The 15213-nt window shown below is 45.0% G+C and overlaps 1 protein-coding gene across 10 annotated transcripts in view; it reads left to right on the top strand.

Moving 5' to 3' along the window:
• Window positions 1-15213, top strand: part of ebf3b (EBF transcription factor 3b) — a 69069-nt gene that overhangs the window by 40733 nt on the left and 13123 nt on the right. For 2 of the 10 annotated variants that reach the window (XM_065959396.1, XM_065959400.1), the window contains exons 8-10: window positions 1286-1430; window positions 6177-6310; window positions 6677-6803. In XM_065959396.1, the coding sequence (XP_065815468.1) occupies window positions 1286-1430; window positions 6177-6310; window positions 6677-6803 (406 nt within the window). The remainder of the gene's footprint in view (window positions 1-1285; window positions 1431-6176; window positions 6311-6676; window positions 6804-15213) is intronic. The other 8 variants (XM_065959397.1, XM_065959401.1, XM_020655133.3 and 5 more) reach the window with 5 other exon arrangements.

Raw genomic sequence — 15213 nt, 5'->3', positions numbered from 1 at the left:
AGATAGCGACAAACTGCAGGAGGGCAGCCGTCACTGACAGACCTGCACTGTGATAAGAAACACACAAACACACAGGCACTCACACACACGCCAGCATACTGCAGGAGGGAGCTCAGACATGAAACAGACAAGACAGGGTGTCCCCTCCTGATGTCACCACCATCAGACCTCCCCTGCCTCCTCAAATCTTCCCTTAGGGTGAATGTGGACTGATGCATGACAGCCACCGAGGGCTTTTCACCGCTCACTCCTGTGTGTCAAAGGAAATGCAAGAAATAAGTTGTAGCAAAAGTGGAAATGTACATAAAGTTGAAAACAACAAGATTTAGGATTTTTTATCGCTGCTGATCGTCCCTTGTCTGCAGTCCAACAGTTTTGCATGCCATTTTCCCCTTAAATAGATTTCCCAGATGCTCCCAGCATAGGTGTTTCTCTGGCTAAAGTTGTGTATTCGGCATGCCTTCCACTCCACTTATTACCCCCAAAAACCAGCTGGAGGCCAGAGAGGGCCCAATCCATCATCCTCAGCTTGGCCCAGCTCTGAACCTGCTCACAAGAATGGAGCTCTTTCACTTCCCCTCCACCCCCTTCCCAAACCAACCCAAAAAAGAAAAAAAAAAAAAGCGCCCCCCTAAATTCCACTGCTACACCGAGGTCACTCACCGGCGAAGCAAACCTGAGAGGGGCTCTCTGTTTCCGGCTCAGAAACACTTTGGCCCATTCACACGCGGCTCACTGTTTGGAGATGTGGTTGCCGAAAAAACAACAACAAAAATAAGCATTATGAAATATGGAGTGTGGCCTGGAATCTGATCCTGGTAAAATGTTTGCTGAGTGATGGGATGGAGCACGGTTCAGTTGCTAATGACTCCAGTAATATTTTAAAAGGGAGGCCTTCCACCCTCAAAGAGACGGACAAGCTGATCAATAATTCTGAGCCAGGGCTATGATGACAGTCGGTGGAGTGAGCACGGAAATGGTATTTTAGTGATCGAAAAGTCAATTAGTTGTACACAAGTGCAAGATGCTAAAAAGCAAAAACAAAATGGCAGAGAAGCAGGGTAACTGTAATGTGATATATCTAAAGAGAACAATGGCTTCAGGAGGTTTGACAGTAGAAATCAATAGCAAACAGACATGTACCTGAAGACAACAGAATATCTAAAGCATTCATGTATCCCCTGTAATAAAAAAAGAAACGAGACAATGTGTCTTTAACTGCATCTCCCTGTTTATGCTTTTATTACTTTGTACTAAATTACATGTTTCCCCTTCAATCCTGTTGCAGGTTGTCGTATCGACGACCGTCAATGTGGACGGCCATGTCCTGGCTGTCTCCGACAACATGTTCGTACACAACAATTCCAAACATGGGCGAAGGGCTCGCAGACTCGACCCTTCAGAAGGTACGCCTCCTTATATGGAGAATGGTAGGCACATTTTTACATCTTATAATTTTCTACGCTCATTCCCCCCCCACCCCACCCATCCTCGTAGTTTCTTCTGGATCAGCCTCAATTTTTTTTTTTTTTTTTTTTAGAAATCACACACCTAGTTGCTTGTAGTTTTCTAAGCAGCTTCACATCCTCCACTATTTCCATTTTTCACTTTTTTAGTTGCTTTTTGCCTCACTCATACCTGTTGTTCCTTTGACTGGAAATAGTATACATCACTTAGTGGATGTAGGATTTCAGTATCACAACGAAGGATGATTTATACTCAGACTGAGCTATGAATTCTTTTTTTTTTTAAATGGTATACTACTTCCAGTCTCCTAATGCACCTACATTTGTTCTAAAAGCTGATGTGAAACATGATCAAATTGCTTAAGAATTTGGCTGTGAGGTCAATTTCCTGTCATTGGGTTCTGCAGATTTAGCTGTGAGAGAGCTGAAACAGGGGGAGGAAGGAGAAAGAGAGAGAAAGGAGGGGTGGAGGGAAGGGTGGGTTGATGGTGTGTGTGTGCGTGTGGAAGGAGGAGGGGGGTGGGGGGTGGGGGGGGGGGGGGGTGGGTGGCCTATGAGAAAAACAGAACTTACTGTTTTTCTTCCAACTGATTCCATATGATAGACTGATTGCCTGCTCAGCCAAAAAGAGAGAAAAGAAGGACCACCAAACCATGGGAAATTTCAAAAAGTAAAACGCACTAAACATAACCTTCTGACCCTCGTGACCTCCGCTCGCAGATGGGTGCGCACACAGCTGAAAGATTGTAAGGAAAGAAAAAAAAAAAAGAACACAACCGACTTGGGCCAATTGTGTAAATTGCTTATCTTCAGATTTCAAGAGCCAATTATGGCTGGGCAAACAGTTTATATACACCACTGACTAAAACAAGCTTCTCTACACATTAATGGGCATTAATGGTTCTACCACCAAAAGCAAATGTAATGTTTAATACAACAACGTCTAATAAAAAAAGGACTAGACAATTAATATATCTCTGTGCTCTCCAGTCCTAGTGGGGGGAAAAGCTAATCTATTTGTTTTTGTCTTTATTAATGACTCCTCTACTGGAGAACAAAATCAAATAATTAAAGTCCTGCCCGGAGCACCAAAGTCATTATGTTCGCTGACGTTCTGTTTGTGTGTTTCACGTTTATGACACGATAGGTGTGGATCGCCTAGCAACCAGTTTCTTAATGAGGGGAGCAATTAAAGAGGTTGAGCCCTCGCCTCCATGTTCCCCAGCCCCCATGGGACCCTCTATGTTGTATATGTGTGTGTATGTATGTATGTATGTGTGTGTGTGTGTGTGTGTGTGTGTGTGTGTGTGTGCTTGTGTTCTTTACAGGTTGCCCCAACCCATCCTTTTTTTTTTCCTCTCTTCACCACACTCCTCAAAGCAGCAGAGTGACGCCCCGTAAAGCAAGAAAAAGAAGCTATTGTCAACCGCCCAGTTGAACATGTCTTTGTCTAATAACTTTAATACACCTTGTCTCCGCTTAACCGCGTGTGCTCACACAAGTTGAGATCTATTTTTTTCCCCCTCCCCTCCCTCTCTCGCAGGCTCGGCTCCATAACAAACTAATTTAACATGCATCAACAGCGATCGCTCGCTTTGTTTGTCACCTTTAACAAACAGAGATGTGACACGTAAGATAAAGGGAAAGCAGGTCATACAATGTAATTCAAGCTATGTCCTCCATCGTGCTCTGACAACTAGCAGGCAGACAGACAGCGTGCTTTAAATTAGCAACACATTCTTCTTCTTTTTGAGTTCACTGGGCGAGAAGCCTCAGATATGTGAGTGAAACAGAGAGGCATCCCTCTGCACTTGCACCGACTGCCTTGCATTGATCAAGAGGTGCTGCCCCCTGTTGGCGCAGGCGTGGGATAGCCCATGGATGACAGACTGAATCTCACCATGTGACATTTTTGTTCACTTGTGTGTACTGTCACACAACAAGCATATTATGCATTCAGACACGATTGTGCTTTGTGGCTGCCTGTCACTCAAACATGTATGGATTCAGGCTCAAAGGTGCATAAACATGCTCACAAATAGCCCAGTCTTTCACACACACCCAGCAGCATCACCCCCCCCCCCTACACACACACATACAGACACACATGAACAGCGCAGAAATAACACACACACACGTTCCTCAGCTCAGTTCCACCATTATAGAGCCCCAGACAATATAGGAGACTCAGCATAGAGCCTGCAGCGCCTGCCTCATTTGCATGCCAAGTGGCTGTAATGCTGTTAGGGTTTATGCAATAAAGACAAGTGAATCCAGACTGCTGGGCCTAAGAGGAAGAAAAACGGAGAAAGAGAAGGAAAGGGGGAGAAAGAGGAGAGGAGGAAAAGAGAAAGAGTATGAGAGAGAGAGGTTAAGAGTGAGTGAGAGGCAGAAGGAGAGAGAGAGAGAGAGCGAGAGAGGGAGAGTCAAAGGGAACAGATGGCCCAGGGAGAGGTAAAAGGTATAATCCCATCAGCTGCACTATCAACCGACCATCTGGACATCCCACAGCACAATTACAACACATTTCAGCAGGCAGAACAAAGGACGGCTTCTCGGGGCCACATCAGACCTGTTTGAGTGTCACAATACTAGAGCTGGGACCTCCTCTGCTCAGATCTCGGATCAGTTTTGACGTCGTCCACGGCTAACCCTAAGCGGAGAGGGAAAAGATTTGGATGGATCACAGATCGGCTGCCAGGAGGTCATTTGACAGCAAAGTGGATGTTGAAATAAACTCAAACACACAAACTAAACAGATATGGCAACAATTCAGCTAAAACAAAATAGGGAAAAGACGAGCCATGACAAATGAATTCAAAGTTAAATTGCCCTCCGCTGTAGGCCAAAGTTTGCAAAGACTTAGTGATGCAACACTCTAAGCCGCAGGCCGACTCTTTGCATCCTCATCCGTCCACTCCTCATGATGCCGATCATCTGCTGAGGGGGGCATTGTGCATGTCTGTCATCAGATCGCCTGCGCTGACTGTGTAATCCACTTCGCCACGGTCCCCATTCAGCACATGCTCCCCTCTCTGTCTGTGCATTGAGACATATGCAAATTTTTTAGGCAGAAGGGTGGACGGCTTAGGGCCTCAGTCGCTACCTCTCCATGGGTCCTTCTGCGCGTGGGAGGGGGCGCTGGGATTTCCGAGGTGGTGCGTGTGTGTTTGTGTGAGTGTGTGTTTGTGTATGCCTGTCGTAGGTTTCAGGCTGCAGCTGCCCCCCAACAGTCCCCGTCACCATCAGGCCCTCTTCTTGCCTCGTCCTCCTCCTCCTCCTTCCTGGCCCCCCTCCTCTCTCTCTCTCTCTCTCTCTCTCTCTCGCTCTCTCTCATCCCCAAAGTCAATTTGTTTACAGTAATTTTGAAGGGTGAATTATTTGCTGTAATCGTCCGCACTGATGAAGGTCAGGCCCTTAGAGGGGGCCCAGCATGCCCATGGAGGGTTGGTCCTCTTTCAGACGCTCCGCTTCGCAATTAAGGAAAGCAAATGTCACTCCTCCAGGCCTCACAAATGAAAATCTGTACGAGGTGATTAGCATGAAGTCAACAGCGCCTGTTAAAGTCAGATTCCCTGTAGTACTGCTGTGTGTGTGTGTGTGTGTGTGCACTTTATGGGCAGCGAGAGAGAGCAAACATGACCTGAACAGACCCAACAGCAAAGCAAACAAAGGGAGATGTCTTGTCTGAGGTGATCCATACAACAATGGCCGCCTGTGATTTACTTACTGCAGGGAAAGGATAATAGAGGTGCAGAACTGAGCTTGTAGAGAAAAAAATGGAAGTTGCGGAAATAGTTGCTCACATTTTGAGGAGTAGGAAAAACATGCACGATTCATAGTGTATTAAAAGATATTGATGGAAATAGATTAAATTTGAAATCGCTACTTTATGGCTAGCTGTCATGCTATTTCTGTTGTAAACACGGTGTTGTGCTGAAAACCATATTAAGGTAATGCATCAAATGACAGTGAATGTGAGGCACCAGATCACTCAAATTAGATTATAATAACAACCCCGACTGTTGATGAATGGCAGAGCGACGTCGCAGAAGTCATGCCAGATGAAAAGCATTGTAATAAACAATATGAAATGGATTGAATCGATCACAAACAGGAAGAAAAAAAAAAAAAACACAATCTGAATAATTCATGAGTGCATTTTGCGTTATGAAACCTGATACTACACTCAGTGTGTCTGCACTGTACGGCATATGCAGAACAAACATCATGAAAGAACATGAACCAGCAAAGCTTTCGCTTGTCATTTCCACTTTAACATCCTGTATTCTTGACTCATTTAAGATGTGTTCAACTTTGAAATTTTTACTGTACATGCCGGCTGCATGCTTAATCAATTCTGATAGCTACATTTGCCCTGACACATAATTTGCTCCATCAAATCATTTTCCTGGCGAGCTCGGCGTTTAGCCTTTGTGAAGTGGACCATTTGAAGGGTCTGCTTAACTACACCACTCCGGCGCGCTGATAAATGATTTTGATTCTCATGCCTTAAAGGACAAATCCATCATTTTTTTTTTTTCCAGGGGGCAATTTCCATGATATGTCTTTGTGAGAGAGAGAGAGAGAGACATGCAGGGCTGAACATAGAGGTGATACAGTGATGTGTCTTTGCTGTGAAAAGAGACACAGGCTTGTTCTGTTGAAGCTTGGGTGCTGAATTTGCTCTTTCTCTTTGTCTTGGATAAGCAGCCACCCCGTGCATCAAGGCTATCAGCCCAAGTGAGGGATGGACCACTGGAGGAGCCACTGTCATCATCATAGGGGACAACTTCTTTGATGGCCTACAAGTCGTGTTCGGCACCATGCTCGTATGGAGTGAGGTGGGATGGAGATTCTTGCAGATTTGACATAAAAATTCTGTTTCAGTGTTAGAAATCTAGCCAATTAAATTTGTTCAATTACATCACAGTTTTGGTATCTGCTGATTGGATTGATTTGCGTTCTGATTTTGCATTTAAGGCCAATACTTATACTAGTACCAGTCCCAGTACAGTTACCACTATCTGTATACCGAGAAGTAGAATCTGTATCGGTATCAGTGTCAGACCTTTTTGGATTTATATAAATGGTATTACAATGAAGACATCTTTTTTTTTCTTCTTACTATTAAATCTTTGAAAAAAACTGTTTGGCAGCTTTGCATTCTTATGGGCTCATTATTTCTTTTCTTTTCCTGTGCTATGCAGCTGATAACGCCTCACGCCATCCGCGTCCAGACTCCACCTCGACACATCCCGGGTGTTGTGGAAGTCACGCTGTCCTACAAGTCCAAGCAGTTCTGCAAAGGTGCCCCGGGGAGATTTGTCTACACTGGTGAGTCAAAACTCTTCCTCTCCTTCCACAGGCTTCTCCTCTGACTCCCCCTCCCCACCTCCCCTCTCTCTGGATGGAGCCCTCAACCCCGAGTCCAGGCGCTAATAACAAACTAACCTGGGCCTTGCTGGCTGAATGTTAAAAATGTGTGAGACCTGCACTAGCTAGTGAAAAAGGTGTTTTCGTGGCGGGGGCACCTACGAGTGCAACTCGATCCCCCTCTGACCTGCCATCGTACAAGGGCGCTGCCAAGCTGTGTTAAAGTCAAGCTGTCGGGATAACTCATTCTGCCAGTTCTCTTTATGTCCACCCTGTTGTGAGACGGATAATGCTCTCTGCTAATTCGCTGATTTTGTCAGGCAGAATGTGGTTTCATTTTTTATGAATCAGATTTGAAAGGCAATATCCAGGTTAAGTGCACGAACGTGTCTGAAGTTATTTCTTTTGTGATCTGTGTATGAATTCAAAGGAGAGAAAGTGTGCAAAGACATAAGAGGGGTGTGAATGAGAGGGAGAGGGAGAGAGAAAGTGTGTTGTGTGTGACACTATAAGTAAGGGATCTGATTATCTTGGCTAACAGAAGGAAGTGGTGGTCTTATCTGTCATCATTGGTGAGGAGACAGAGGTTGCGGGGGTCAGAGCCTGTCTGACCTGGAAGCCTCTGTCTGTTCTAACTCTGATGGGCAGAATGAAACGAAGAGGGGGGCGTCAAAGCATCCCCCCACCCCTCCATATACACACAGCACCCAGAGGCCTCCAGCAGCACAGCTCTGGCCTTGAGCGCAGCAGAATTGCAAAGTGGGCCCCCCCCCACCCCCCCACCACCCCTTCATCCAGACCCCTCGATCCTGGGGCAGCTGTTTCTCATCAACCCCCCCCCCCCCCTCTTTTTCTCCCCCAAACCACCAACCCCACTACCACCCCCCCAGCCATCCGTCCCCTTCTCCTCCAACCGTGCAGTCTGGCCCAGCTCTCCTGCATTTAACCTCCCTAGCAGGAGCGGAGCAGAGGCCAACAAGGCACCAGGATAATGAAACAGGAGTGTAGTGTGTGGCTGCGTAAATGTGGATGTGTCTGTTTGTGAGAGAGAGACTGTGTGTGTGTGTGTGTGTGTGTGTGTGTGTGTGTGTGTGTGCGTGTGTGTGTACATGTGTTACTGCACAGCCCCGAGAAGGTGTATAAGTTAAGACATTAATGGCTTCTATAGCACCCTGGTGAAAGTGCCAGGTCCCTTAAGAACAGACCCCATTAGTCACAGAGGCTAAGCGGATTGGGATGATTACCATCAGGTTTTACTGGGGAAACGTGTCCCCCTCTCTCTATCTTTGTTGATTTCCTCCCCCCTATTCTTCCTCTCTGTCTTCCCTTGGTTCCTACTCACTTCCAGTTAGTATAAAGATACAATTACCCCTAGAGGCAACGGTGGTACAATTGATTAGTGCGCTGAATTAAAAGAGAAAGTCACCAATAGACAGGTCCGGCTCCTCTCGCTTGGCTATTCCCCGTGTGGCTCACCCTGATTGTACGAGGGGTTGACGCTCGAGAGAATGAAACCGTTAAAGAGAGGAGAATGCATAACGGCAGAATGAAGTATCACTGGCTCCATATGTACAGTAATTGCCAGGTGAAAGGATGTTAGCTACTTCTCTAAGACATTAAAAAGCGAATGGGGCTGATTCATTGAGTGCAGGAGAGTGGATCATGTATTTAATAGTGGAAGAGTTCATTCCAAATCGTGGCTTTCTCTTCCACTTGTAAAAAAAATTGCACTACACGAGCAAATAGGTTTGAAATGACCTGGAGTTACAATAGCTATTACACTCGCTGAAAAGAAGGGGGCACGTAGTGACACAGTGCTGTCTAAGTGGCGCAGCGTATTCCGGTGTCATATTGGAGAGCAACATGTGAATATCAAAGGTCTAGTTATCAAAGCGAGTGGCTTCAAGCGTGACTTGATAGCGCGGCTTGAGAGGAGTGCCTTTTTAGACTTTTTCATGTTGACTCTTCTTGCACCACCACCCTAATTGTGGAGATTTAACTCGCTCCATTTAAGAAATTATCACAAATTACCAAGAGTCAACACAGAGGAGACTGCAGCCAAGTCGAACAGCAGAGGGGACACGTCCTCACTCGGGTTAGCACCCTGGAACCGCTCCAAAACTCACAATCCATTCTCAGAGAGAGAGAGAGAGCACCCTGTAGTAGATGTCAAATAATCCTGTTGGCATTGACTATTGAATGTTTAAAACACTAATGAGACAAACAGACATACTATATAAAACTTTAGTGGTCTGTATTTCCTTACTGCCTCAAGGAGCGTATATCTGTGTTTTAATTGGCACATTTTTAAAGGACTGACATATTGCTTATTTCCGCTTTTTACAGTCTATGCCTTTTACCTTCTAACAAAATGTTGTCCCTTGGAGCTGGCCGGCTTGTCCTCCGCATAATCCATGTATCGGTTATCCATTGGTCCGACTGTCAGCAAGGTTGTAGAAAATCAAAAGGAGAAAGTCCTGGGCTGTACCTGAGGTCAATACTTTATTATACTTTCTACTTTATTAAGCACTGCAAACAGAACATTCTAGTTTAATCAGATATTTCTTACACAGAAAAAAAAAAAAAAATCTCAATTTTCAGCCTCATTTGCAGCACCTTAACCTTTTTACTGCATGGTTGCAGCACTGTATAAAAGAGTAAATCATAAATAAAAACTTTGAGCATACAGTTTATCCAATTTAAGCTCCTAATTGCATCAGAGCTTTTGCTTTTCTATCTTGGCCAAGTTTCCATGAGAGCTCCCCTCCAGGGGCAGCCATGCAGGCCCTTGGTAATACGGTTCTGCAAGCAGTCCTAACACACTCAGCCACTATTTATCCTAATCAGTGACATCCACATAACCAGGATTGCTTAAAATGAACCCCTTCCGCGCCCCAGAAAACGCACATTTACCGGGACCCCATTTGTCATGGGTAAATTGAGGGTCAGTAAACTTCGCCTGTATCCTCCAGTGGGGATCCAGGACATGCATCATAACGTTAGGAGAGAATGATTGGCGAAGGCGAGCTGTCACACATTTGTCAGGGGGAAGGGAACATTATTTGCTAATTTCCCAAGCTGGGCACTGACAGGGTGCTTCGTCTTCAGACCTTTGGTGACCGGCATGGCTTCACAGCTATTAGTACAAGTCAAGTGTTTTTTTTCCCCTCCCCCCCCCCCGCCCCCCCCCTCCTTACTGTAAAGCGGCAGTAATAAGAGCCATCCGTTCGACCTCACAAGATCGCAGCACACTGGGTGAAGGATTTTGGACCGAGTGGATGCCCCATACAGTGACGCTGCTCTTGCCAGGCTTTAGTTGAGGGCCAGACAGCCTTGAGGGCTGATGGATCACAAACTTTCCTCGTCAAGGTGACGCTATCGACTCCACTGCACCAAAATCTGACAAAATGGGTATGAGGCAGTCATTCATCAACATAAGGACAAAGGGGTCATGTGGGCTTCACTCAATACTGGTGGAGATCAAGAAATGTCAGGCCTGTAAGGGCTGGAAAGGAAGATGTTCATGATGTTGAAGAAGGGTGTCTTTTTAGTTAAAGCTTTATAAACATACATCATTTATACGTCTTTACATGCATGTAGAATAGAAGCCAATACCAGCAGAGGTATAAATAGTGATATCCCCTCCCCTCTTCCGGCTCCACTCCTCGAAAGAGGAACATAATGTTATGCAGTCTCAACCCTCCCCGCTTAAATATTTAACAAAAATAAACAAGCACAGACGTCTTTATCTGTCCACATCAGACCCTGTGCTGTTCAGCTAGTGACTCAGGTCTATCCTTACGTCTCTTTCCCTCCACCCATGCCGAAACTTTGAAGTCGCAGACTCAGAAGTTGATCAGATGGAGCGCTTCCTTTTCATTTCCTGTCCTTCAGGGTTGGGTTTGGCATTCGGTTGGTCAGCGATGAGGTGTGGCCTACAGCAAAGATATGCTATAATCAAAGGCATTCAGGGAGGTATGTAAACAGATTGTATTTGGAGGAGGACTCCAAAGTTGTAATTGTTTTTCATTTTCATTCGTTTTCTTTTTTGATTTATTTTAACTAGTTTTTAAAGCTGTTTTGCTTGTTTATTTTTTTATGTTTTTGAAAACAGCTAAGTTTCAGTTTAGTTTTTATTTGTTTTATTGTAGGTTTTTTTTTTGTAATGTGAAAAACCTGTCAGGCGCGGGACCTGAAAGGGCGTAATAAAAAACCTAAAACTTCTTCCTAAAAAGGTTTGCCTGTGTCATTGGACAGAACAAAATCTGCTGGACACAACAACAGAAATACAGTCATTGAGAAACCACAACTAAAGACACTTTCTCTTTAATTGTATTGTTTTAAGTTTTCTAAACACACATTGCAGTTTCAGTTTGTTATCAGCCTTTTAGTTTCTGAAACTTTTTTTTGACTTTGCTAGTTTCTGTTGATGAAAATATCCTCGCTTGGAAACGAATGCTCGACAAAAATACTTTTAATTCACAACGTCTGAATCTACTTCAAGGGGAAAATGTTTTTTCAAAGTCAGGACTATTCTTAATTTTTTCTGCTGATTTCAAAGAAAAAGATCCCTCTGAAGTACGAACTGCTGCGAGTTAGGATGAATCAGGCATTTATAAATGTCATCGCCACAGTCAAGTGGGCTGTAACCAGTTGGCACAACAGTTTTAGCATGTGTCAAGGCGTGTTATCCACTCGCCATATCCCCATACCTGCCTGTCTCATTACAACCCTGGTATTTAGCACTAGCTCCGCAGGAACCGTAGCCGACACTGGTTGCCAAGTTAGACGGGCCCAGTTTGAAGGCCTTGTGAGCTTTATGTGGAGCGCGACAAGGTTCCACGGAGGAAGGTCCTTGTGTCCAATTAGAGGGCTGACGTGACACGTGCTCGCACTCCCCCACTGTCAGGCAGCTTGTCAGGTAGGCTTTGAGAGGCACACTGTGGCATTATTCCACAGCGTGTTATCAGCAAGTGACCTGTGAAATCCAGCTCCGGGAAATTGATTGAAATGAGCACTTGCAGTTAGAGCATGTATTTTCTCCCCATTACATCGCTCCGTGAAATGCATTGTGGGTATCTTTCATGAGAAAAATGAAAGTATGGGCTGTGTGTTTTTTTTTTTCTTCTTCCCAGTAAGGATGGTATTCATTGATTTAATTTTAATTGGACCCACTTTTTGTCCCACGGTATCGTTAGAGGTCTGTTTTGTAATGGCTCTTAAAATGGATTGTCCTCACTAAGTCACAGCATCAGTCCTCTGCCACGGGAAAGATAGACGGAGGGAGGCAGGGAAGGGGGGGGGGGCTCTTGATAGACGAGGATCTTGCCCCTCCTCCTCCTCCTCCTCCTTTCTCTACCTCCTCTTCTTGCCCCATTTTCAGTATGATCCACACCCAACGGGCTTTAAAAGAACTCCACCCGCGCCCCCCCTTTCTCCTCCACTGCTGCATTTTGATTGAAATTCATCGGCAAGTTTATTGAGAAATGAATGAGGGAGGCAGCTCGGTATTGACTTTGAGAGGAAAACACAACTCATCTTGAATGAGGGGGAAAACGCGGCCGTAATTTAGCCGTCATCGATCTGTGCCCCGTCCATGTATTGATCTTCATTTTACAATATTAATTTGCGCTTGCAATCAGCTGTGAAGGGAACCCATTTGATTTCTGTTGGCCAGTAATGTGTGAAAGTCCGCCGGTGTCCTTAGAGAAGTGGCACACATACTTGAGTTGTCATCTAAGAGGATTGAACAGGTGTCTGCGGCCCTTTCTAATAATACAGCCGATATGAAGGGAGTCAGAAATTATGGATGTGCAATCTGTAACATTGCTCCCTTTTAACCGTGTTAATTACATTTTATCTGTTGCAGGAGCAATATCTGCTGGAGACTGTAACTGTCGAGGCTTTTTTTTTTTTTTTTTCATCTGTATTGGCTCAAAGTTCATGAAATTTCAATGAACATTGATCTGTCTCCATTGATTTATCCTAACTGCAGATCTTTGAAATTTTAATTTCCTGTTCATCTTGAGACTGCTGGAGATGGAATCACTCAGTGGTAACTGGCTGCAGTGGATGGAGATGATATGGTCAGTGGTAAAACAGATGAGGTTTGCTTTGCGTGGGTTTGCTGTGAAAATTCCAATTTGGCTTGGTTTGTTTTTTTACAAGATGGACTCTACACCTGCATGTGTGTTTTCTACTTTCTTTAAACTGGAACATATCTTTACTTTGGAGCAGGAGCATGACTTCTCAACATCTGACTCTCTACATATTCTCAGTACTCAGGCTTAACTCTTTAGTAACTTAGGCAAGATTTCCACTCCTTCTCTGCTAGAGTCAGCGAGACGAGGTCATTACGTGTTTTTGACGCCGCTCTGGACTGCATCCATCTAACGGACTCCAGGTGCCGAGAAGGCTTCACTTTGACAAGTCACAAATGCAATAACACTTGAATGAACTTCTGCCTGCACTGTTTATCTGTCTCCCCCCTTTTCCAACTCCCACTCCACCTCTAATTTGTGTTAAGGGGAAAGAAAAAAATAACTGCTCAATGGTGTAGGAGGAGTGGAGATAAGCTCGAAGCAGTTAAGTATAATTAGCGAAAGTAATAGCTGGCAAATGGCAACAAGGCTAGGTTTTTATCTCCTGGAAAGATAGAGTTATCGTAATAAGCTGTAATGGCTGGCAGGAATGCTAGTACTCTGTGCGAGCTTCCATTCAGGCTCACAGACTTAACAAGGAACAATTTCCCTTAAATTTACTGCTTTGCTCAAACATTTCCCCATGTTTATACTCCCATACTGTAAGTCAATACTTGTGTTCAATCCACTTCTATATAGACCGAGGGCCCTATGCGCTGTATTGCCATGTAAGCGCTTCTGGCTGCCAACGTCGGCCATGTTACAGTGTTCCTGTGGAGCGTTTACTCGTGTCCTATTTCCAGAGAACATGGAGAAGGAGCAACAGACCACACTCAAATGCCATGTAACACGCTATCCACTCTACATTTTAAGTGGAGTGGCTAGCCATGGCAGCTAAAGAAGCCCTTCCCGAAAAAAATAAATAATGCGTCTGTTGCATGAAAGGACAAGGCAGATTAAGGCGTCAGATCAGAATGAGATTGGGGAAGTGCACATTCCAGGCAGAAGAAATTCCACTGAAGCCCTGCCATGGATGCTCATGCGCATGTGTGATATTCAAAATTGGAAATGATATGGTCACAGCTGCACACCGAGTCATGCATTCCATTTGTTCATATTCTGAAACATGATCATTCGGTCTCTAGAGTGTGAAAAAAATTACTGAATATTTGCAAAAGCCTCCACGAAAAGGGAAGAGGGAAGAAAGCTGTTCTTTTGAGTCAGATATGGCAACAATTCTTTTACTTATCAGCTGTTGAATTTGATGTTTGCTTTTGTTAAACTCTCATTATCTCTGAAATGAAACCAAGGCGACATATTTATGAACAATTATATCTTTCTATGTGCAGCACGAGCAAGGGAAAAGATATTAGAGCTGTAATTGAACAAAACGTGCAAGTTGTCTAAATCTGGAAAGAAAATGAAAGCAAATGAAAATTCTATTAGTCCATAATGTCCCCCCCCACATTCCCCTTCCCCTTCCCCTCCCTATCCCATGTGCTCTTCATCGCTTCTGCAAAGTATTCAAATGCAAGCCCTGCCTTACCTCCCCGTGTCTCTTTTTCTCTAATTATCCGTGAGGTCAGTAAGCAAAATGGGGAAGAAGCCAGGAGATCAATACAAATTATCCCTGAGCAAACCAGTGCTGACAGTTTGAATTGCAGCATATGTTTACCCAAAATCAGGCAATTTATCTTAATATCAGGCGAGTAATGCAGCAGGGGTGAGGGGTCACACAATCTCTCCACCTCATAATTACCCGCCTCTAAAACAGGAAAGTGGTATTGATTGGCCGCGAGCCGGGAAGCGGGCGTGACTGGAACGTGCCAGCGACCCCCCACACCCCCCCAACACACACACACACACACACACAAACACACCGGCCCCTATCATACCTCCCTCCTGAGTCCCTCCACCGCCACCTTCCTTGGGTCCCTCCTCCCCTCGGCTAGACTCCCCACCCAGAACAGGATTTATGGGATGTGTGTGGAGGGTTTCATGTTTCCTTGCTGAATCTGTACAGAAGAGGGGGGTAAAAGATGGGTTCTTCCCCTACCTAATCCCCCCCCCCTCCCCTCCCCCCTCCCCCTTCCCCATCTCTCTTTCACTATATTATGTTGGAAGCACGAAGAGGGCCAAACTAATTTTGGCATGCGTGGAGTCATGCAAGGGCACAGCAGATTTGCCTGCTTTAGGCGAGAGTGAAGTTAACAACAGAGTGTAAAGTTGGA

The sequence above is a fragment of the Labrus bergylta genome, chromosome 10 (genome assembly GCF_963930695.1).
Source record: "Labrus bergylta chromosome 10, fLabBer1.1, whole genome shotgun sequence".
In the NCBI taxonomy this organism is placed as follows: Eukaryota; Metazoa; Chordata; class Actinopteri; order Labriformes; family Labridae; genus Labrus; species Labrus bergylta.
The sequence above is the reverse complement of the archived record's forward strand: the minus strand, read 5'-3'. Positions and strand labels throughout refer to the sequence as shown.